This window comes from Semicossyphus pulcher, unplaced genomic scaffold, assembly GCF_022749685.1.
Source record: "Semicossyphus pulcher isolate SPU_LCO1_2020_fin unplaced genomic scaffold, fSemPul1.0.p SCAF_16, whole genome shotgun sequence".
NCBI lineage: Eukaryota > Metazoa > Chordata > Actinopteri > Labriformes > Labridae > Semicossyphus > Semicossyphus pulcher.
In genome coordinates, this window is record NW_027211670.1 from 14,484,611 (window position 1) to 14,510,522 (window position 25,912).

Here is a 25,912-nt window from a genome sequence, read left to right on the forward strand (position 1 = left end):
CTATGGCACCAATTTCAAATATTATTGCTTCTATCAATTACAGAGAACACCAGCTTTGACTGACAGCGGCTTTTTCCAGGGGTGAACTGCTCCTTTAAGTACTTCAATCTTTAAAGATTCAATTGCTTCCACCATATCCTACTATTGAGTGTTTTGTAAAAGCAATGTATGTTTTCTGCACTATTACAATTCCTATATGACATTCTTTCATATGCAGCAACCTTTCCAAATTCAGTCACCCAATCGTAAAAAAGTGTTCTGGGCGTTTTCCAGCTCCTGAGAATATGTTGCCATTCTATCATTATTGCTGTCTGGGTCCATTTCTCCACACATCAAGGGAATACCAACAGAACGCCACCATCTCCCTAAACAGAGCAGGTCAGAGCAGAACAGGACGGGGCAGAGGGGTCAGAACAGTTCAGACAGAATGCAAAATGTGAATCTATAACATTTGGGGGAATTGTTTCCTTGTTTGGTGCAACTGTGCAGGAAAAATTAAAAGTATATCTAATCTAATCTAATAACATTTATAACGTAGGTGTGAATCTTCAGCCAGAAGTTTTGGATGGGCCTAACCACAGTGCATGCATTAGAGTTCCCCTACATTTCCAGCAAGTTGCAGAGTCCTTTAAGTCAGGTCTGTGTAATCTACTGAGAGTCCAATAGTAACGATGTAGAATTTTCAACTGGATCAGTCTTCTCCTTAAATCCCTCCACATTATCTGAGAATTGCCTCAAATTTGGGCCTGTTTATCTCCATCAAATGAAACACCCAAATCCCTTTCCCAGACGCTTTTCAACTTTATTTCCCCCATAGGACAAGAGGGAGGTTTGCTCTCTCAAAGTAAAAGCGATTTTTCAATTCCTCTACAAGAAAATTCAACAGCAAAATTGACAGACATGAAACATAAATTAAGAAAGGGGTACATAGATGTTAATACCACTTTATAGTATTTTAAATATAAGATTTTAGCCCCAACAAACAATCATCTCTCCTGCATCACTTCCCAGTGTTTCTGCTGAGCTAATCACGATCAGAGCAGAGCAAAATGAACTCGATAAACCTGCACTGATCCATCGCTTGGCTCGGCCTTGTAGCACAGCAAATCACTGGAAGAATTCGATCTGAGAAAGCCCCGTATTCCTAAAATCCTTAATACCTCGTTCTGTGTGAGAACATGCGGCTCACAAAGCTTTTCTTGGAGGAAGCAAGAAAACGTGCAGCCTGCTCACAAAACATGACAAACACACGTGTACGTCCACAGCATGTAGTGTATTCAAGAACTGTGTGAGGAGGAGCCAGGTATGTTCAGCAGCTCTGGTATCTCAGCTTCCCCGCCCGTGCTGGATCTGCAAACCCGACCAAAAGACATAAACCAAGCACACCTAAACATGCCAAGCTAGCAGACGTCCCGCTTCTCAGACTGAGCATGTGAAAAGGAGCATCATATGTGTACTACTATCATTGGTGTCTATGTGTGTGTGTGTTTAATGTCTCCACAGCACAGGAGTGTCTTTATCCTAAACCTGGTTTGCATCACCAGGAAACAGACGACCCCTCTGCACCGTCCCGTTCTGCTCTGACCTTCTCCGCCGTCTCTGTCTCCACAAGGTAATGTTTGCTTTGCTGCAGTCTGGACTGTCTCACTGCTCGCTGAGCGCTCCGCTCATTATCCTGCACGTGCTCATCATCAATCGCAAAAGAGTTCAGTGTAGGCAGATAAAAATTCTTTATGTAGACATGAATGTTTTCTATGAGTATTTACCGTAAGCTATGTGTCTGTATGTGCATGTGAATATCTTGTATACCTGTGTGTGTGTAGGTGGTCCGTGCACTCGTAGCTTAGTAATCAGTCTTTGGAAGAGTCAGTGTTGCTTAGACTAGCGGAGCCTGATGTCTGAGTATGTGTTTTAAATAAGCACTTAAGAGCGCATGCTGTGTGATGAAATACGCACAGATAGTTAGGCATATTAAGGTCATAATTAAAATGAAATTAGAGTGATTAAATGAGAACTTGAGAAAATGTGCATGAGATAAACACAAACATTACAGTCAAAGTTACATCTTTATCATGCATTACATTATTTTCTTTAAGAAAGTATCAACTTCCTGATCCCTTTACTTATGTCTTATGGCTGATGCATTGTCTTGGTTATGAAACTATATGGGACACTCAACACGCTTAACCACAATAAAAGATGGAACTGGAGACAAGCAGGTGGCTGGTTGCAGTGCATCAACACGTGAGCACAGAACAGAGAGCGAAATCAGCTCCGACAGACTGAATGACTGAGAGAAAGCGAACAACAAAGTATGTATCCGTGCACCTAAAATGAAGAGAAAAAGACACAATAGGGAAATAGGGAATGCAGCAAAGCGTCTTGTTTTGCAGTTTAAGCCTGGGAAGAAACCCCCTCTTGTGTGACTCACATCTTAGATCAGGCCCTCTGCGGCTCAGTGGATTATGATGCTGACATTTCTGCACTGTACATGTAATGTGGGAGTTGGAAGCGTGTGGGCGGTCAGGAACCTCCTCAAGTTCTTAGTTACCGGGATTCCCGACTGCTGGATATTTACCGACATTGTGTTTAGTTTCTAGTTTAGTTTTTAGTCTGAAAAGAGGAAGGGGGGGGGGGGGTATTGTGCTAATTTCAAGCTTCATATTTCACTCTTTGATACCTGTGGAGTAGCTTAGCATAATTCACAGTTAAAAAAAACTGTGCAGGCCCTCATACAGCCGCTGCCTGAAACAACTCAGTCAGCTCTGTCCCTTTAAGAAACCCCGCCCCTACAAGCCTGCTTTCTTCTGATTGGCCAGCTCTCCGAATCTCGCACATTGTGATGTCACAAAGTGCAGTGTGTACTCATAACACTACTCTTGACTTGCTGCCCCCCGCCCTAGTTATGGAATCAGGTTTAAGACTGACAGCATCCTATTCACTCAAGTTAACGCATATTTGCATTGATAACTCGGTGGCCTGTCCAGAACCATGCAATAAAACCAGCTACTTTTAAGGTCCGGACTCTTCCACCTAATCCAAGGAAATCAACACAGATCATGAAGTGACTTTGGGAACACTGGTGGAGACGGAGAGGAAGAATAACAGAGGATGGAACGAGAAGTGGAGGAGGAAGAGCATTAATGAGGATGAACGACAGAGAGATCGACTGGGTTTGAAGACGCTTTGAAAAACAGGAAGACAGGATCAACGGGAAGCAGAAGAAGAATGCAGGAGAGAGAAAAAGATGGAGAAGGATGAAGGAGAGGAGGAGAAGGGACGGTGCAGCGGGAAAAACACCAAAAAAAAGAGCTCGGGGGAGTACAGCAGAGGAAATGGAGAGGGAGGCCAAGGGTGACTTGAATCATAATCCCCTGTTGAATTTCACAAGGAGCCGTTTCACCAAAGATCCAAGAGCTGGGCCCACCTCCAGAGCTCCGCCTCACACCTTTAACAAGCTTAGGGCATTATTGTGTGAACTTTATGTGTGTGCGTGAAACACTGAAGTGGACAGCAGTGTCCAAGAATTGAGCAGATTATTTGCTTGTCATAAACCCCTTTAAGAGGCAGTAAGAAGAAAAACAGCGGAGGACAAAAAGCAGCAGAAAAGACTCGTCTACAGGAAAGAGCCCACTGATCTAATTTAACAGAGTGATTAGAGAGGAGAAAGGGAATGACAGGTTCTTATTGGTTACACTTACGGGATGGCAGGTCATTATTTCAGCAGATAAGGTACTTTGTGGAACACTTCGGGAGAGATAAGTGAGGTGTTTATGAGCATTATAGTGTTTCTGCATATGTCTTTATCGCTCCCCGACTTTGTGTTCACAGTTCTGGTAATCAGTCTTGACAACATGTTGCTTACAAGCTGCACCACAGCAATTTAGCCAATGAGGACGATAACTAGAGCTTGTTTAGGTAGAGTAATACAAGTCTTGATTTGGTTTTCTAAGGCCTTAATAGTGCGTCAAACTTATGGCAATGATTCTGGTATTATACTTCCCTTAAAGGAGCAGTTCGCCCCTGGAAAAAGCAGCTGTCAGTCAAAGCTGGTGTTCTCTGTTATCGATAGAAGCAATAATATTTGAAATTGTTGCCATAGCTGTGGAGGAAGTCGTACAAACAGCTCGTGGTTTCGCCCATTCTACATTCCTACAACACCCAGCGTGCATTGCGCCCCTCCCTCTGAAAGGAACGGCCCAGCGAGAGACGCTGGAGAGAAATACTACTGTTTTCCAGTCAGGGACATTGATCGCTGCAGGCAACGGCTCAGGGCGGTACAGAATCCGAAATACGACCAGAATATACCGGTGGATCGTCTAAAAAAATCTTCAGTCTACATTTCAAACCTGACGATTTTAAATGAGACATGACATCGGAGGCGGGCGTCCTAGATTGAGGAAGTGTAGTTTAGCGAGCTCCCTGGCCTCCGCCAGATGACGTGTTTAACGTTGTCTGGCAGAGGTTTTCCAGGGCCCATTGGAGAGGTGGATAGCGTCCTCCAAAAGCACAGAGCGAAATTGCATTTATTTTCTACCATAACGGCGTTAGCTCTCCATAATAGCATGACAGGACTGAGGTTGAAAATCGGCGAACTGGCCCTTTAAATTGCACATCTCGGTCTGACGCAGGAATATCTATCCCTTTTATTCATAAGTACACTGTGATGCACAAAATATAAAGGCTGAAGCAGAAAGGCAACATGCACGCAGATATTTCATAAGCTGTTGCGTACAGTAACCATGCAGACAACACAATGGAGAAACCAAATTGAATAGACGTCACATACGCCGTCCAGCTGAGGCAATAATGGCTGTTTTTGTGGTCGAAAGAACACAGTTTAAACTTGCACTGGACTGTGCAAGTGAGTCACATGTTTTCATAACCCAATTGAGAAGAAAAATTATTTAGCTTAAAGCTTTAGGAGGAAGAAATAAGAAGACACCAGAGGAGGGAAAAATACAGAGAAGCTGCAGAGCAAAAAAGTGGGGTCATCCCGAGGGCCAAAACAACCTGGAACCCATTACCCCGAGCACCCAGTGGGACCCCTCCGCAGCATCGCACTCCCCCGCTTACAGTTCTCATGATGTCATACAACAGTGTGCGGCTACAGTACACTCTCCTACATAACAGTCCTGTTCAGAGAGCCGGAGATAAGCCTGAGTGTTTTTCACTTCTTAAAGTTAAAGACGGAGCTACATGCAGAAAAATAGAGTCCGAAAGATTTGAAAGTTTTTCACTGAGTCTTCTGTAAATGTATTATAATACTATTATATTAGAATATGAGTTTCTTACAGGCCGTTCTGCACAGCTCAGCTTTGCTTTTTCATATCCAACAGGTGTCTTTCAACAGCACCACGCTACCAAGCATTTTCCAAAACATCTAGCTTAGTAGGCTTGATCAAATCCTGTTGCTGTATCACTGACCAGGCTATAATGTAAATAATAAAGTGTAGTTCCATACAGCCACATACCACAATGAATGAAAAGACGCTTGACTAAGTCCAGCAAGAACTAGTAGCAAACAGTTTACTTACTGTGGCGCAGAAAAAAGCTGATTTATTGAAGAGAGAGGAAGAAAAAGCACCAAGGTCCAATCCCTCTTAGTCTGTGTACACTAACAAAAGTGAGAGAGGAGGCTTGGGCGAAAGAGAGCAGGAGAGAGAGAGAGAGGGAGGAAGAGAGGCATCATTAGAGCAAGGCTGCTACAAAGAGGAGAGGCAGCGAGATAGAGAAGAGTGGGGGAGAAGAAAGAATCAGAGGGTACCCCCATATTAGGTTATGAGGCAAATGGCCCGTTACAACCAAGCAGCAAGATGTGAGATATTATCAGTGAACGCGATTTAAACACACAAAGACGGAGGAGACGCTGGTACACAACGTTTCGATCGATCCTCCTCTCGGAACTTGTCTAAACAATGTCTAACACAACTCAAATAAGGCCTCTGTGTTTTGATTAGGAGCTATTACGCAGAACCTGGAAATCAGATCCCCTTTTTAAAGCAACAACAGTCACGTGAGCCTGATCCAAAAGTAAGCCAATTTTTAATACATTCCAAGTTTGTTACGTCAAAAAAGTTACGAAGAGGTATTTTTGCTTAAAAGTGATGAAGAGAGTATGAAGAGAGAGGCTTCTATTATTTAAGAAGATCACTGTGCTTCCTGTTTGAAGTCAGGAAATGGTGCAAAAGCTTTTCCCCAGTGGCCTCATTAAACTGTGCAGTCGTCTTCTACAGAGTGAAAATAAAACTGTCAATACAAACTGCTATGCAAAGTAAACACAGAATTCAACAATAAAAGTACCATCTATGTCCTACATGTTTATTACAACCTGTGGGGTTCTTTGCAAATGTTCCCTGCTAGATTATTTCCTAGGCTGGTAAAGTATCCCTTTATCATGACAACTCAATGAAAACTATACTACTACTACTCAGGGGAAAGCTAGAAATGAGGCAGTGAGTTGTTTTGTCACAACTGCTTTTTCATGTAGTCACATTTGTTTTCAGGCCAAATTCATTTGATGACCGTAACATGGTAAGTTCCCTTAAATTAGCTAGCATATGATTCCACATATTTATGCGTTTCCTTTAAAAACAGGAAGCTGGAGAGGGACTGGTCGTGGATATTGATTGGCGTTTACACCAGCCAATAGTTTTGAATGTGAGAACAATCAAAGTTCATTGGACACAAAATAAGCATTCACCCCTGTGCAGAATGGGTTGTTCCGATACCGATAGAAAACAAGAGTATCGATCTCTGATGCAACGTTAAGTGCAGTATTGGATATTGGGTATCAGGTATTGGGCATTGGGTGTCGGGCATTGCATGTAGGGTATCGGGTATTGGGCGTTGGATGTAAGGTATTGGGTACTGAGCATTGGGTACTGGGTATTGGGCATTGGGTACTGGGTACTGGGTACTGGGTATTGGGCATTGGGCATCAGGTATTAGGTATCGGGTATTGGGCATCGGGTATTGGCTATCGGGTTTTGGGCATCGGGTATTGAGTATCTGCGAAGTAGGTTTCAGGTAAATTATCATGTAAAAATAAAAAACAACTGACTGCTAGAGAATGTAATGTTGGTCAAAGCTAGCGAAATGTCAGCAATTTCCCTCTAATTATACTTTTTCTACCACTGGAATCGGAGGGGTACTGGGTATCGGCCAATACTTAAGTCTAGGTTTCTGAATCGTTATCAGGAAGGGAAAAATGGTATAGCAGCATCTCTAACCAAATGATATTGGGACAGATATTGGCATCTAGGTTACAATTATCGCAGGATAAATGTGATTAAAATGCTAACATGTTCTTTAATGTCATGGGAACTTTTAATTTAGAACCTTTAGCATTAATATCATTTTCTTACAATGCATCCCTGAATTTAAATTATTGGCTAAATCGAAAAATATGATGATTATGAAGTAAAACAGGACTCTCCATTTGGCCACCTAAAGGTCTGATAAAGTCTTATCAAATTAAAGGAGTCACAATGGCTAAACAATAACCATGTTCTAGTTTTTATACGGACAGGTAAAGCATTAAACCACCATTAAACCAATAAAGGCTGAGGTAGGGCCACTAGATCCTTATTATTAGCTTTGCTCTGTTGGCGTTTCTATGCCAACCCCCTAATTAAAGACCACTGATGCAGCTTCTCTGTTTAAGCCTGCAAGCTTAAGGGTAGCCCAAAGCACTTGCTGTCTGTTGCCAGAAAGACTCAGTATTATTATAACATTGAGACTTTTTACATTCTAAAGTTAAAAACCCTGCAAGCTACAAATATGCTTTAATAAGAGAAACAAAAATGAGTCACCTCACCCGAGTAGCATTGGTTAAATACGTAGTTATCATATGACACATGTGCAGAGTGAGATAATCAATGTGTCATGTTACAGCAAAGATTCACATTAAATTCAAAGGCCTTGGTGATGCCTTTTCTCATCTGTAATTGCGTTGTTAACAAACACATACACACTTAATCACAACAGTCACAGGCCTAAATGAATACAGTATGCTCTATTGAATCTGCCTAATCAAGAGGAGAAAAATGAATGTGTTTCATGCACAGTTAACATCAAAGCGGTCATCAGAACAAAGCCAACAGCTGGCCGGCCTTCAGTCTTTGCTTTGCATTGCTTTGATCAATACTGCGCTAATGAGAGCGGCCTCCTGAGCCAGTAACCCGGGGTCAGAACCACGTTTTATACTACATTTATTACGCTAATTGCCTTTAGAGGGCACAAAGTCCCTCAATCAATATTAATTAAGACAAAGATACAGAACGATGTGGTGTTGTCTTGTTCTGTGACAGTGAACACTTTTCATCCTAATCACAGACTCCAGGATGCTATCTCTGTCTTTCTCTTAATACAATGGAGTGGCGTGTAATAACTCAGAGCTCATTTATTACATACAACATATTTCATCAATATTAAGGAGTTTTCCGGAAATCAGCAGATGCCCAGGTCATTCAAAGACGTGTGCTGCCATCTGCTGGATCTGCATGTAAGCTCTGAAAACTGAAACTTTGAGCATCTGACAAGTAAAATGAGGCAAATCAGGTCGCCTCTACGGGAGGGTAGATGACAGAATTTAGATGAAATATTTTTCTTTTTTGTTTCTATAAACTGGCAGAATCTGCTGTTTTTCTTAATCTTATCTGTTAATAATCTTCTTTTCTTTTAGTTCTGAACTGTAGACGCACAAATAAACTATATTTCAGTCAGATAACTCACGTTTGTAATAGTTTGAAATGTTTATTGCAGCAGCAGAACGTAGCTTGTGTTTGGCGTCTAGGCTCTGACCTCATCACTCCCCAAAGATTTATTTTACATGAAGAAATTTGAGGAGCGATGAGATCTCAAATCCCCCCAGCCGGGGCCTGCAGGTGGATGCTGGGGTGGTGGAGGGGCGGAAAGTATGAGCGCAGTACTGGTGCAGGGCGGCGGTGGCAATGACAGAGCAGAGGGAGGGATCAAAAATCTTGCAGCTTACAGTGTTTGCTCTAGGATTTGTTTCAGCAGCGGGGGTAGAGGATTTTGTTGGGCATGCGCACATCATATCAAATCTATTGCCGTCAGGAGATTAAAAAAATGTATCTAATTAATTACAGGCTTTGTAAGTGATTAATCGCAATTAATCAACAAGGATTTCTGTGAGAAGCACATCACATGTAGACTTACTCAGTCTCTTACTTCCACACTTTAATTGCACTCTCTTCTTCACTTTAGTTTTAATTCACAATCTGATCACTTTGCTTTGCTTCAGTCCCCCAAACACACCTGCACCTCTGCTGGCCCCGCCCCCCTCTTCCTGTCCGTCTATCTGTCTGCTAGGTGTTTGTCAGGTGAGAATGACGCATAACAAGTGTGAAATCAGTGCAGCTGGAGTTGCCTGTCTGAAGTAGCTTGCAGGCATCACTCCATAAATAACATACTCTTGGGCTTGTAGAGAGTTCCATTCACTATTTTTATGATCAAGCAAATAATTGTCAGATTGATTGGTAATAAAAAATGACTTTTACATCCGGCTAACAACTCATCTCTTGAGTAAAGTTTCTATTATTCTTTTGTCTAACAGGATATAGTTCAATTTCCAGGAACCTTAGCGGACACCATTAATTTGCTTGTTTAACCAACAAAAGATAATCCATTGACAGTGGCCTAAAATAAATTGTCATTACGTTTGACAGGCTAAAACATTTGTAAATCAACTGATTGAAATGGACCAATGCAGGGATCAGAAGGACAGCCAGTTTGACACACAGTATAAAGGGAGTGTTACACGACTCTGCTCTTTAACATACCCACAAACCTCAAGCATGCTGCATGCAGATCATAAAGAAACAGAACATACAGTTTGTTTACCATCCGTCCAACCGTCTGATTTCTTATGAAACATAAATCATGACTCTGGTGTTCACGTACAAAAAATATTCTGCTCTCCATCTACAGCACAAATATTCTCTTCTCCACTAGATGGCACCAAATGCTGACTTTTAAGATGCCCTAGTCCAAAATAGTCCAATCAGCCCTCTCACAGCTGAATGGACTTTTTATAAAACAGGAGAGCAGATGTAAATAAAGTATTTTTGAGCCTTATGACTTTGTTAACAATTAAGACTGAAGATTAAGAAGCACAGCAGTGCAGACAGAAGTCTGGTTCAACAACATCGTCAGTCAGCCAGAAGCCAGCAGGGATGAGAGATAATCTTCAAACCTGTTTTTCAGAATAACTTAAATAAGCCATCAAAACTGAGCCGACCTCGATTAAAAGATTACCTTCTCAATTAGATTGTCAGAAGCTTTCACGTCGCCTGTGGCGATGCATTTCAATGTTACATCGCAAGAACACTGTGCAGCATCCTGTGTGCTTAAGGGTTTAATTTTGGCTATATCGCCTCTGGATGACCTCAAATTATGAGTCAAAGCGTTAGAAAGGGGAGGTGGCGGGCCTATTTTTACATCAATTGTGTTATTCTTCGAATGCAACAATTATAGCATGACCCACAACTGCTTTGTGCCTTTATTTAATCCACTTTTCAGACTGTTGCTTCATTTCAAACTAAACGCTCTTTTCTTAATTAAAGCAGAGGGCGTTAATGGGTTAATGCTTCCAGATTGTGTCATGTACAATACAAGATGAACATAACTGGGGGAGTGCAGGAACTGTGTGACATGTTGCAGCCGTGTGAGCAGAGATGCTATGTCACATGAGGGCGATGAAACTTGGAGAGGTCAAAGGAACAGAAGGTTACAGGGTTAGTCATCAAGACAGGAAGTTCAAGTGTGTGTGCTTGTTTACATTTCTTATGTTGTGTGTGCTCCCCCGATGAGAGGTGATTTAAGTTCATGAGAATAAAATCCAACATTATGCCACAAAACAATTAAAGGTTAAATGTAATATTGATCAGCAGCATGTGTCTTTGCATTCTGCATTCACCCCAGGGGTCAAAGTTCTCCACTCTTTTGTTTGTGTCGGGTCCTGACCTGTAGTTTAACGACCTTAGCTCTGGATCCCTTTAGGGACACTTTGACACATTTTTGGAGCAGTGCAATTTTTCCCACAACATCGCAGAGATGCGAGAGCCCTTAGCTCACACACACACACACACACACACACACACACACACACACACACACACACACACAGATTTAAACCACATGAGGCAAAAGCACACCCACATGCAGTTTTGACACCCTTCTGTCACCCCACGAAAACAAACAGATGAAATGTCTTTAAACAAAACGCAGAGCAGTCGTCACATGTGCTCCTGTGCAGCGGATTCAAGCACACTTATAAACAGTGACGGAGTTTAAAGAGCGAAGAGGTCACAAAGTTCAAGATCCTGTCATTGAGAAAAACAGTACTCCTTACAAAGGCATGCTAGATATTCACTGTCCTACCTCTTTTCTGTGTAAGCGCACATCTGACTAAACAAGAGTGTTTTCAGTACACACACACACACACGCATACCACTAATCTCTGGCTAAGCCGCAACACCCAGCTGGGTTAGTAGAGTGGCCTGCTCGGCACATTCCTTTGTAGTGGCACAACACGCAGCGAGAGAACATAGGAGTGATAGACACAAGGTTAAATGAGTGTGACATGCATGGAGGGTAACAGCGTGTGTGGTTTGGTGTGTGTGTGTGTGTGTGTGTGTACAGAGGTGGTGTTTATCAGCCAATTTCAAATCGAGTGGTGAAATTGATCATCGGATTCGAGTCCTTCCAATTTCTTATTTGATCTCTTTGGATGACAAATTTCTTCTTAAATAATAGAACATTTCTCGTTGATTATTAACGCAGAGCGAGATCTGAATGGCGGAATCACAGGCTTTCTCAACACCTGGTTTTAGCATGCGTCGTGAATGATCCGATCACAAGCGAACATGTGTAAACGCAACCAACACGCATCGAGGATGCACTGAGATCCAATCACTCAGACCATATTTGAGATCTGAGACAAATTTGTCTTTTGGCAGTACCTACTTAAATGTGTCCTGCACATGTGCTGTATCCCTTAAAGTGGGCTGGACTAATCATGCCTGTACTGGACTCATTTTATTTTTCAATAGGTGACGATCTCTTACAGAGGCAAGAGGGGACGCCAAGATGTTGTTTGGAGGCGGGTGATGGATGTGACCCACAAGCAGTTCAGCATATTTTATAATAATGCAGCACAGGGGCGCCGGATTAGCTCAGCGGTTAAATCGGCAGCCATATACAGAGGCTACAGTCCTTGATGCAGCGGCCCCGGGTTCAACTCCCTTTGCCGCGTGTCATCCCCACCTGTTTCCAACACTATCCACTGTCCTCTCAATAAAGGCATGAAAGGCCAAAAAAATAATCTTTATATATAAAATATATTAAAAATAATAATAATTAACAAAAAAAGATTCCAACTTGTGGGGCTTCAAGACTCACACCAATCAGTTTGATATGATCAGCATGCCTTGTGCAGTATGTGTCACCACAAACATCCTCAGGCACATTCTGTTCACTGTTCACTTACAGTTGATTCATAATGTTGACACTTGGATGATTTAAAAAAAATGATTCACGTTGTTCTTTTTCATGCTGATTGATAACAATCAGGTGTCCTTCAATAGACATGGCACGAAGCGATGTTGCTCAAGTCCAGGTCATCTAAACAAAAATGTACACGCCGTGCACAGCCAGTATCACAGCTCAGCCTCCTCCAGATCTGCTGACACTAGACGCTTCTTGTTGTGCGTGCATGCAGCGTGCGTCAGTATCACAGTAACTGTGTGATGACTCTTAAAAAAATCTATTTACTGACGAAATGACCTGACGACATCATGACAACATCTAGCATGGAGCAGGATGTTTGCCGGTCATTTCATCTTAAAAGGCTACATTTCAAACAGGCACTAATTGGTGACCAAGATTTGGATGTGTTTGCAAAAGTTATTACCTGAGCTCGTAAATAACCGGTCTTTAAACAAATTGGCCCATTTTACAGGGATGGATATTTACCTAGCAAACAGCTAGATGGAAAATAGGCTATAACAGCGCAAACATGGATGAGTTTAGCAACAAGTCCCGGAAGTTATATAGGCAGCATTTGAATATTATTGTCTTGGACGGCGGGCGAAGTTTGCTGAACATAAACAGCTTAGTGCCGAAGCCCAGACAGCATCAAACAGCACTGCAAACAATGCTGCTAATCCATGGCAGGAGACATAAAATTCATGTCTGAGCCAATCAGCAAGGATTGGGTTTGCGATAAGATTCAATTTAGTCTTTTCTTACGTTGAGGTTTTGTAGCCGGTGTTGCCCTTTAATCAGCTGAAACCACCTTTAAAAGGAGCTCCACCTGCTGTTAAAAGAGATGAGGAGATACACAGGAAGTTAAAGCCATAAAAGTAACGACAAGACGTCTGTGGAGCAGATGATAGACAACCTCCCGTGTGATTAAAAGCACATCTTACATCATATTTCATTGGTATTTTTCATATGTAGGTCACAGCAGTGGGTTGTTGGGTGAGTCTGTCCATTTATGAGTTCCTGTATATGAGTGACATTTGTACACAAAGCCTTTCACGACTATGTATATGTAAATCAAGCAAATTATATTTTTTTTACTGCTTTATTACTTTTTTATTATTCAGAGGAAATTGCAAATTGCAACCGATTTGCATCACCTCTTGTGACTCAACTTGTTGAGTCATTAGGCGAGAGGCAGGACTACACCCTGGACTCATCGCCAGTCAATCACAGGGCTGACACGAGCATGTCTTTAGACTGTGGGAGCCTCAGTACCCGGAGGGAACCCACGCATGCAGGGGGGGGAACATGCACAACTCCACATAGAAAGGGCTCCCTACGCCCGAACAGGGAATAACCACAAACCTTCTAGCCTTCGAGCTGTGAGCAACATGCAGCCCTGTGAGAGTTGTCAAACCATACTTAGTTGCAATTGTAGCTGATAGTATTAACTGAGCCGATGATATTGTCTGATATGTGAGTGGCTGGACCCCTGACAAAAGCATAAAGGGACACGAAAGTCTCGAAGCTGCAAACAACAAACAAGTTGAGAATGTCACCAAGAGACATTTTCAATAACTTTCCCAGCATAGATGTTCCCGGATTTAAACTGGCAACATTCTGGCTTTAAGTCTACATACTTGAAAAGACAAACTAGGGGAAACAGGAAAGCACATTTGGTCCCAGGAGAGGAGGATGTATTCCCGTCCGTGAAGACTATTTTGCATCCCTGGCAGTGGGAAGACGCTATACTTACAAGCAAACATCTTTCAAACCAGCTAATTTTAAAGTGGTAACAAGTGTGTATGTGCATGCCTCCGCTGTGTATATGTCCGTGTGTGTGCATGGTCACTTACCACTTATCCTGACACCAATTTGGGTTAAATAAAAGGACTCAGCAGGGCTGTAATTGGTAGCCTCCACAAAGTGAAACAATAAAACGCTTCAGGCGTTAGAGGCTGTTTGATCCCAGCACCAGGTGTGTGTGTGTCTGACTGAGAATGTCGCAGCTAAACCTGCACAGAGTAATGACACACTTCCTTATTTTGTGTTAGACTTCCCTGACAGTTAGTGATGCAACAATTTAAAACGAGACTATGGCTGAGTTGATCAGCGCTTATCAGACAAAATGACACAGATAATTTACTTAACAAGCCATCTGTTTGGGGAACCTGTATTACGATTAAAGGGGCCATATCTTTTGAATGGATGTTCTCATATTTTGCATGGGTTTCAGCTTTTGGGGGTTTTTATTGTTCACAGTGAAAAAGTGAAAACTGCATAATTCTGTGTTTTTCCAGAATGACATGTTTAAAAAGGTCGCCTCTGAAATGGGCCGTTCAGAACAGCTGCAGGTTTCTACGTAGAACCTTGCGGTCGCTGAAATCGACCAATCGTCATTCACCGTCATTCACCTCAGGCTGCCTTCTTGTACTCGCTTGTAGCCAAGTCGTCAAGATTTCAGCTTACCATTCCCATACCTCCTGGCGATTCTGGCCCGTGCATATAAGGCCAAATAACCGATCCTAGAGCAGCCATGTTTTCTACAACTTTGGAGTGACAGGATCGCAAAGGTGTGGGAGGGGCTACACGGTCACTCCAAATACTGTCAGCCAATCGTGGCTAAGGTCTGACCTTTGAATGGCAAAACGGCTTATTGGTTTCAGGAGGAAGGAGAGGCTCCGAAAAATAATGAAATTAAGATATGTAAACAATTTTTAAAACGAAACAAACTTTACCAACGTGATTCAAAAACACATTAGAATCATAGACAATTGATCGCATAGCTAAAATATGTCACCTTTAAAGTGCAAAAAACACAAAGCATCGTGGCCAATGTGTGATGTCATGTGCTCCCTTTGTTTCAAGCTTTTTGTCCACTGATTCAATTTCTATACGACTCTGCTACAAGCTCCAGAAGTGAAAAGGAGGAAAATAAAGTATCCCCAATTAGAGAAAAACAGAACGAAATACAAGTAGAAGTTAGACTCCCTCAAAAAATGGTTTCTCATTTGCGGTTTTGATTGGACAATGCAAAACTCTTTTGCCTTTTCTTTTCTTTCCATTGAGACTATTTTTCCATTTTCATTTTCCGTTACGACCTTCTATAAAAACGTATACAAAACCTAAGCTCATGGCATCCTTTGTGCTTTCTCTCTCCCCCTATTCTCTTTCAAACGCTCCCTGCCTGAATCCCCCCACCACTCTGTTTCTCACTTTTCCTTCATGGTACATTTTCTTCTTTTTCCGCTGTTAAAATCTCATTTTCTCCCTCTTTTTTCTCCTGCTGTGTTTCCCTCTCCCCTCTCCCTCTGCCTCTGCTGCCCTGCTCCGATCCCTCCTTCACATAATCCTGTGTTCTTTGGCTCGCTTCATTAGTTGTGGCAATAAACACGCAGGGCCACAGGATACTTCCAGAAAACTCCTCAACAAGGTTACTGCGGAGTCAGGTTTACATGCCTCGTATAAGTATCCTCGTGTGTGTGTGTGTGTGTGTGTGTGTGTGTGTGTGTGTGTGTGTGTGTGTGTGTGTGTAAAAGACAGAAGGGAGTAGAGACAAAAGACGCAGTGTTTTGTTCTGATTTACTAGTATTATGTATTTCTTTTGTTGCCTGCAATTTAATAAAGCACAAACGTACGTAAATGTTTTTCACTGCACGCCTCCCGTGTATTAGTTGGACATGTTGCTACGTTTTCACACTTTTTATGACCCTGATGACAACTTCTTCAGCTCGACTCCTTCACTGCTGCGCAGCGTTTCTCTTGAGTTTCTCTGGTGACCCCTCACAGAAGCGGCTCGGATGGTGTTTTGACAAGGAGAGTGCTGGCAACCCCCACATTTTTCAATGGGCTCATTATTAAAGCGGCTCTGCGTGGACTTAACTCTGCCCGTATTTCTACGCCCACAAAGGACTCATAAAAACACTTTGGCAAAGTCAGAAACCGCACTGCAGCAGCAGCAGCAGCAGCAGCAGCAGCAGCAGCAGCAGCAGCAGCAGCAGCAGCAGCGTGCACATGAGTACGAGTGTGTGAGTTTCTACGGTGTGAGCGTACAAGTCGTTCCTCCATACATGAGAAACTTAAGACTGGACTTGGCTCTGTTATGCATGAGCCCAAAACACAACACGAATACAAATGCATGCAAATTATGCAGACACATATATAGTTGAACGTGTCCGAATAGAAAGTCCTCCTCTGTTAATACGTCTGTTTGATTGAATTGACCCTTCGCTAAGTCCCGCCCCCCTAGGTTACTGTTGCTACGCCTGTCAAGCTTTCGCACCGGCATGTAAATATTATGGTTTTCAACTATAACAGTGAGAGATGCTCCAAGGGAAACAATAGCACATTTCTGGAAAAATAGTTCCTAAATATCAGAGACAAGTAGACAGTAAGGACGTCAGGACGCATTTGGAAGCTACATCCAGAATATAATCTGTCAGCGTGTGTTGAGAACGAAGAGGACATGAAAATTGAGGCAAAGGCTCACCGGTCCCAATGCAAGCGTCAGGCACCCCACGTCTTTACAGTTCATGTTAAGGACAATCATAAACAGTTTTCTTGCACAGCAGGGTGAGTCAATATATTGTTTTATTTTAAACTCCCTTTAACTTTTATTATGTAATACGTTGTAGCCCATTGCTAGCAAAACTAATCCTCTTTTTCCTTTTGTTTAACGCGCGTCAGGATCAAGCGATCCATACATATATATCATATATCCATGTTATTACTATGGAGCTAATGAGGGAGATTTTGTTGATCTTCGATGACTGCGAATGCGGTCTTTCTCTCCTCTCGAGTTTTGGGCTTCGGGAAAGCGAAAAATATGACATCCCCCCACTATGAGGGTATCTGCTGTCGGACTTGAAGATTCCGTAAGCACACCATTTCTGCGTTTCTCCTTGTTCTGAAAGCTTGACAAGCCTCCCGCGCCTAGTTACGGTTGCTAATGTAGGATTGGGCAGTGGCCGTTCAAGGAAGGGGCTTAACGAAGGGTCAGTTGTACTTCGGAGAGGTAATTTCAGAGAGAATATAAAGAGATACATGTCAGTAGGAGGCTGACATGAACACACTGAAAGCTGCAGTAAACATGGTAAATCGAACAAATGTGTTACAAAGGAACTGCTATCACGTATGTGTATGTCTATGTTAGAACTTGCCCTTGCGTAATTCAGTGCTTAATGTGTGTTTTCGGTCTCCATGTGTTTTGAGTTTCTACAGGAAGTAGTGGGATAAGATAACAAGAAACAAGCTGAGAGCATCCTGATGGGACGCTGCTGAGTCCAAGCCTTCAACAGACTCTCGGACTGACTTCTGACAGACAAACTGCCTCCTGTTGTAAGGTTAAACTGCGGCTGCCAAGGTCCATCGAGCTGAACGGCTCCTGTGAGAGGTTCGTAAAAAACACTCTCGCTTGGAAACTTGATAACAACACAGCATAGGACCGAGTTTCTCTCTCTCTGCCGCTCTCACTCTGTCTCTCTCATTTATCCTCACTCCAATTTCCATAGCTGTAACTTTCATGCAGGAGCCAACTCTGCTCGGTCCATTTACACACACCAACACTCACACACACACACAGAAGGCTCAGTCATTCAGCCTGTCAGTAATACGGGGAGCAGCACTAACAGAGAATAAATCATTTTTCCTCAGCAGGGGCCGACTCTGAACAAAGAGCCTGTGTGTGTTTTTTTGACTGTGTTGGTCTATTAACATATTCCTCGAACAAACTATTCATCTTGTGCAAAACATGCCTCACATTTCAACCCAAACGCACAAAAGCAGACGCCAAGAACAATCTCTCTCCTTTGAAACAAGAATCAATCAAGTCATAAATACTCTTGTGCCAATGCAGCTTCTAAGAATCGCACTTGTGGTGGAGAAAAGAGAGATTAAAAAAGGGAAACCACACATAAACCCAAAGCTTTGCCGTGAGTGGAAATTCCACGTCATTTCAAAGCACTTAAAGAACAAGGACACTATAGCGTCAATGATGTAAGACCATGAACAACAAGAATGTAACCTTCGCACTGCAACAAATTTCCTTAACTCATAAAAGCTAAACTTGGAATGATTACAGAAAACATCTTCAATTGTGTAGTGTTCAGTCTCTTACCCGCTGTAGCTTAAGTCCAACAAAACGCAGCATCCCCCGGCAGACTCTTGCTTCTTCTCTCACACCACACTTCAAAGTCGGCCACACGTCCTTCTTGCTGGGTTGACGCATCCTGCGATGAACGACCACCTCCCAGACCGCTTCTGAGATGCATCCTGACGGCAGCGTCCTGACAATCGCCCTGGTTCCCGTACACACCGACTTGGTCACCTTATGGAATGAAGTAAATGATTTCAAGCTTGTCTTCAAACAAACAATGAGAGTGGAGAACAGAGAGGGATTATCGCATATACATACCTTCTGATTATTCTTGAAGAAGCGCCTCACCAGGACGGTGGAACGCTCGATGCGGTTCCTATCAAACTCTGGGTCGTCCAAGAGACCGTCTCCATCCTCCTCATCACTGCTGCTGCCCCCGCTGCACTTCCTGTTGACGCCTGAGGACAGCCTCTCATCGTTCCTAAGGGTTGTGTTTATGGTTTCTAAAGATGCTCGTCTGAGAAACAGTCTCTCAAGGGAGCATTTGTTTACTCTTGGCTTGCGGTTGAGTCTCTCCAAACTTGAGAAGCCATCGTTGAGATGGTGCCGTTTGATGTGTCCGTTTTGGTGATGCTGCCGGTGGTTGGACCGGGGGGAACTGCAGGGAGATGACGCCAGGGAGCTCGGTTCGCTGCATGTGCTGCACCGGGAGGAATGGAAAGGTGATGTCTACAAGGAGGAAAAAAGGGAATTAAGATACTCGAGTGCTGCCGTCGGATAGTTGACCAAACATTAGTCAAGGAGTCTAGCAACCAAATTTTGATTGGTCAGATAGATGCCCAAAAAAAAGGACGCAGAAGCTGCACCTTGTTTGTTGTCTGTGCATCTCTTAGATCTATCTGTAAAGTTACCAGTCGAGCCTTCCCCTTTAAGGAACGTGGCCTTGTGGGTAACCAGATAAGCTCAGGTTCAAGTATAACCGTTACGTACACAGAGTAATTTCAGCATCAACGTTACGATGAACTCTTACAGCCATCATTTACTAGTGAGCTAGCTACGCGCCAGGCAAAAGACACCTAAATGACAACTAATGTTATGGTTAGGTGGCCCAAAGCCTAGAGCAAAGAGAACACGTAATGTAACCTTGGTAAAGCGACTTAGATTAACAACATCCTCCATTGTTACCTTGTGGAACGCCAGCATAGACACAGGCATGCTGCTGCGGCGGATGTGCCGCCGTTTGGGCCGAGAAGTGCTGGGGCTGAGGTGAGGGCTGTGAGCAGGGCTGGAGCCGGGGCTCACACTGTATCTTGGGCTGTCGAAACAGTAGATGTTTGGACTCCTGTTAAAGCTAGAAGTGTGACAGGAGCAGCGGGTGCTGCCAGTTGTGTTTCTGCCTGCATCCACACCCTCTGCAGATGAGTCCACCTGGCACAGAGATCCCTCCGGACCTTTTCCAGGTATCTGAGTAACTGTGTTGGTTATTCCTCCAGTTCTCCTGCCAGCAGACGGCTCTGGAGAGAGCTTCTCTTCTTCACTTAAGAGTTTTGAACTAATATCCAAACACTTGTATCGCTCAACCAGAATTGTCTCATTCCCACTGTCACACGTCAACTTCCTATACAAGAGTAAGGATGGGCTGTCTCGGCGTTTTGAGTTCCACAATTGGTCAGAGTAACGCCGTACTTCCTGGCGGTCATTTGCGTTCGTGGCGTCTCTTCTGGGTCTGCTTCCAGTGGATGGAGGTAAAGCCAGCTGAGCCAGAACAGCAGCCTCGACCTGTGTCTGATTCTCTTCAGTGGCCATCACTTCTCCCTGGAGCGTCCTACTTTATCCTTTGTTTTTCCTGCAACATTGAACATAAAAAGCAGATTTTAACAAAGGTTACCAGGATAAATTAACCAGCATTAAGAAAAATGTAAGAATTTGGTTCGTAAATCTGATCTAACTATCCGTCAAGAACATTTCTCTCAGGCTCTTAACTATTAACATTTTAAAAGCGACATCTTCCATCTCAGTTAACGGCTGCGTAGAGCAGACAGAGGAAATCTAATTAGAAGAGGAAATGAACTTCAAAGACCCAATTATCGTGCAAGTCGATAGCATTGTCATGTTTATAACCTTATACTGTTGTGAGGCTTGCTCACTTATCTTAATGTAAATTAACTTAAGACAGAAAAGTTCTCAAGCCTCAGGTAGGTGGGATACAAGACCCTTGATCTGTTGAAGGTTATTCTTGTAATTGATTACTGATGACTTAAATAGTACAAGTGCACCCTGAACCATCAATATTTATCATCAGACTCAAACCTTCAGTTTTTTTCATTAGTTTGAAACTCATTAGTTTGAAACACATCCAAGCGTCTTTAGTTTCAGTGTGCCATCGTGGTCAAAGGTCTGAGCCGGGGCAAACAATGACTTCAGCTCCCAAACAGAATGTGCTCTGTGTGTGTTTTGAGCGTCTGTTGTGGAAACAGAAGCTTGTGCAGCTGTACAAACCGTCAGATAGAGAACCCACGGAGGTGACCCTGGAGGGCTGAGGAATTTCCTTGATAGCACGGTTTGCAGTCACAGCCTACAAGGCCGTGTGTGCGCTGGTGTGCAACAGCTCTGATTGGTCCAGACGTGCATGTGTGGCATATTTATCCATTTGCAGGGACTAGGAGAGACAAAAAGAGAGGACACAGATGCAAAAAAAAGGTTATTAAGCCTGTTTTTCCATGTAATTCACAACAAAAACAATATTTTATGCCGTTTAAGGATGTTCACAGAAAATTTGGTGTGACAAAACAAAGCTGATGACTCAGCGGGCTTATAAAAATCCCGAAAAAGAAACAGAAAGACTCACGAGAAACATATTTAACTAACCTCAAAGCTTCTAGTTTTCTCTCGTGTCCTTCTGTGCCCTCCTCTTTCATCACATCTGCTTTCTTATCTAAAACTATTCAACTACATCACCACGCAGAGTGTGAGCCATTGTGACCGAAACAACTGAAACAACAAATGCTGAATTTCAGTGGGACGGGAGAATTTAGGGAAGAAACAACTCTTATTTTAGACCCATCAGAGCTACAAACTCTCTGCTGCAGTAAAAATAGGAGCAGTTATGTGAAAGTTATATTATCTAGCTTGTTGAACTCTTTAGTAATGCTGGGTCTTGGAGGAAGGCATTGTTTGGATCTACTACATTGAAAAACCTCAAGACACATCATCACCACACTATAAAAGTACCAATAAGTAACAGTCAGCCAATTGGTCTCAACTAGGGATGCACGATATTATCGGCACGTTATCGGTATCGGCCGATATTGGCTTAAAAATGAATGTATTTTACACGTCGATATCCGCCGATATAATTAACCAATAAAATAATGGGCTGCTGCATACTTGATTAAATGCCCGACCTCAGCGCAATGTCCCCGGCGCGAAGAAGACCTGCACGGCGCAGCGTGATGACGCCACGTGTGTCTACCTGCATGAGAGAGTTAGAAGCCAAAATGTCCGTGGTGTGGAAGTTTCTCAAAGTGTCCGAAAAAGATCGCAAAACTGCTATTTGCAATGACTGCTCAGCTTCGGTGATGCGAGGAGGAGCCAAGGCAAAGTCTTTCAACACTACAAACTTTATTAACCATCTCAAGACCCGTCACCCCGACCGTTGTAACAAATGTGATAAGAGTATCACCATTATACTGTACGCTAATTCCAATACAGAAGAGAGTTGATGATCTCTGCAATTAGGTGTGCGGGAAAACAATATCGGTATCGGTAATCGGCTAAATGAGTTGTAGAATATTGGCATATCGGCAAAAAATCTAATATCGTGCATCCCTTGTCTCAACTGGATGCTGTATCTAGATGTTAACCTGAAATTCATGAATAATAAGAAAAACTATGATGGATTGGTGCAATGCAACTTTAATCTTAAAGCAACAGTTTCAGTGAACTGATGTCAATTTGAAAAACAGACCAGGGCGATATCCTGCCTGTGGTGTTCTTGCCCTCTGCTTAAGAACATTTCTTGATTGTTTGCATGAGAAATAGAGGGAAACTAATTCACACATACTGGTCATTAAAACACCTGATAGCCAGGCCTTTGTTCGTGACCTTTACCGTAGTCCAATCCCTGACACTCTCCACATCCCAGATTAGCTTCAGGAACTGGTTTTCTTTCATGGTGGCAAATTGTAAAAAACCCTGTCCATATCAATCTGTTCCACTAGTAGACATATAAATCAGAGTTTGGCAGAGACTAGTAAGGCACCCTCCTTGCTTTAAATACACCCATAACAGACACACTCACCCGCAACATGCAGGCATACTAATAGTGTGGTTCTGGTGTTATCATGGTGGCCAGCACAGAGATGAATAAATCAGAAAAGCTACTGGCTGAAACCCTTATAATTAGAGGGACCACAGTCCTTAATTTTCCTGCCAAGATTCGTGGGCCACAGTCGGAATGTGGGCCCGACTAAGAGAGGGAGGATCATCTACACGTTTATCGTGTGTGTGTGAGAGAGAGTGGGAGAGAGAGAGACGTACAAACAGGGAGGAAATGGCTCAGCTTGTTATATTAAGGTGTGTGTCTGATCTGATGTCTGCAGGCTCTTTTTAAGGGTCCGTGCTACATTCACACAGAGAGAACAGCCAAAGGGATGAAACAGACAAGTGTTTGATTCGGCACAGTAATATCCAACCTTCATACGACCTCCCCTACTTTGCAGCTTAGGCGACTACATGACTTTCAAATTGCTGTACTGATAGCACATTACAAGATACTTCAATAGGAAGAATCCTAGACAAGCCTGTCCAGTCTCCAAACTATTTTAACACATGTGAAGAATGATGGTAAAAAAAAAAGCACCATGCACGGGAAAAAAATAGGAGACATCCCAAGACTTATAAAAGTCACATATTAAAAGCTTAGTAAAAAAAAAAAAAAAATTGGGGGGTAGGACAGAGAAGGAAAATATCTTTGTTTTAAATGGACTTTAAAGCTCCTATGAGGAACCTTTTGTTTGTGTTGATTTTGGCGCCCCCTGTGGGCAAAGCCGTACCCCGTATCTCTTTGCTGATTTTGTCCTGTTCATGCTTAAGTGGTGTTTTTAAGAAAAAATCTCATCCTGCTTTCTTTAACAGTCATATGTATCACTCACTTTAAATTTTTGCCCTGGAAAATGTAAACAAAGGCAGCGTGCAGTTAATCGCTTCATCTGACACCTACCCCCCCCTTCAGCGGTTTCAGGCATTAAAAATAACTAAATAGAAATAATCAATCTTGTCGCTGATGGCCTGGTTGTCTTTTGTAGGTCAGATGAGTCTTCAGAATTAATTTCAGCCTGTTTCATAACCAGATAAAAACTCCTCACAGGAGCTTTAATAATGGAAACAATGCAGCTTATAAAAAATGAAAACATGCAAAAATGGAGCAACGCCTGCGAGCTTGTTCAAGCAGGCAACCTGAGCTGCACTGACTTCACACTTAACTTTTCCCACAATCCCTTTACAAACACTACTTCCCAATTTGGCGCTCTAACTCAGCTGCAAGATTCCCTGGTCCCCCCCTCTGCTTTGTCATTGCCATCGCTGCCCTGAACCCGTACAGTGCTCACACTTTGAGCCCCACCACCACCCCACCACCATCCACCTAGGGGGGGGGTTTAAGATATTATCTCATTACTCCTCAAATTTATGCACGTAAGATTTCTTTCCGACCACATTTCTTCCTTGAAGATGGTTCACCACTATCCTTCCAGGTTTAAATAATGCATTGGACAGTTCTTAACCCAATTTTAGTAGTTTCAGCATCTCCTTAGTTGTTTTCTTTGCTTGGTGCAAGACAATAATTTCCCCCTTCTGAAACAGAGTCGCATATTTTTCACGACCACAGGATACGTCTTCCGACGTTGTTGTTTAAGAAATGAGAAGCTACTCTCTGTATCAGTTAGGGTTACCTGTTGTCAGCTGAAACATATTCATCACTACAGTAAATACCCAATGGAAGACTCTTACCTATTTCTTAAAGGGGCTATATGTAAGATTTTACATATATTTATCAATCAAATATCATTTTGTATTGCCAATGTGTGAAGGGATAGTAGAGGAACTGATAAATTGAGACCTTCCCCAAATTCCTCCATTGGCCCAAACAACCTCTGGGCTGATTTTTATGTAAAGCACTCGGGACGTTTTTTCCACGAAACAAGAGGATGTGACGTATCTGCGCGTTCGCGAGTACCTCTGCCAATAGCTCATTCCTCGCCCGCTTTACAACACGAGCAGCGCAAGCTGTGAAATGGAGATGGAAAATGCCAACAAACGACCGGCACCCACAACAACACCAACACAATCTACACACTAGAATAAAAACATTTTTATCTAGTGAAGCCCGTCTGACCGAACAGGAATGTGATCGACGTCAGGGGGAAAACTAGAGTCAACATCGGCAGGGCATGCCAATCATGGAGACCTTCGATTGCTTTTGGGGATCAAAACAGGCCCACAACTTATTGTTGTCATAGAAACAAAACCCGCGTACAGCGTTTCTTCTCTCACAGCACAAGTGCTTCATCCAAGCTCTCTCCAGCCGCCCTGCCCTGCCTGGCTAATGTTCGCTAATGCTTGTGATGATTTGCTGGTTCGCCGGCGTAACTTGCCGTTTGGTTACAAAGCACAATGCCGAGTCATGTACAGACTGTATTAATAAGGGTATTTATGTTAGAGCCAGTTGGCTAACCTTAGCATGCTCGCTAACGTTATGACAACCAAAATACTATCCGAGTGTGTATGTCAGTGTTGTCAGTCTTGCTCGAAAAATAACTTTGCCACCTAACACCTAACAGTGATGATTTTGGACAACGTGATGCCGGTTAACATTATACCAGTCAATGAACACGCCTCGTCAGTGAAAAGTAAACAGAGTCGCTGATGTCCAAGACTGAGCATGCTCAGTTTCGTGTGTCTTCGGCAAAACCCCGGATGCTCGTTCAAGCGACAAACCTTCTTGTACGCCCGTGTCACTAGGGATGAGGATTTTCTGAAAGTTACATATAGCACCTTTAATTAAATCCAGGTGGTGCTTTTTTTTTGGGCCAGGCAGTATATGTTGGAACGTAAACCAACCAGATATCCCAAAGTAAATAATGGATTTCAAAGTGTTGCACAATTTGCACCTCAAATTAAACATATGGGAGTATGTTTCCTGGATCTCAGTGCTGGCTTGTCGGAAAAGTCCCTGCTGACCTAATACAATGAAGTGTTCAGAAGGCCTGTGTCTTTATCAGCGAGTTATCAGCAGTCATGTCAGATTAC

At 42.9% G+C, this 25,912-nt stretch overlaps 1 protein-coding gene across 2 annotated transcripts in view; it reads right to left on the reverse strand.

The window, feature by feature from the left end:
* plce1 (phospholipase C, epsilon 1) overlaps window positions 1-20,413 on the reverse strand; it is a 74,609-nt gene extending 54,196 nt beyond the window's left edge. Inside the window, exons 1-3 of one of the 2 annotated variants that reach the window (XM_069664383.1) lie at window positions 19,790-20,413; window positions 18,923-19,333; window positions 18,626-18,835 (exon numbers count right to left, since the gene is read on the reverse strand). In XM_069664383.1, coding sequence (XP_069520484.1) covers window positions 18,626-18,835; window positions 18,923-19,333; window positions 19,790-20,410 — 1,242 coding nt within the window. In that variant the 5' untranslated portion in view covers window positions 20,411-20,413. Of the gene's footprint in view, window positions 1-18,625; window positions 18,836-18,922; window positions 19,334-19,789 lie in introns of those variants that run through there. The other variant, XM_069664382.1, reaches the window with a different exon arrangement.
* Between the last annotated feature and the right edge of the window lie 5,499 nt (window positions 20,414-25,912).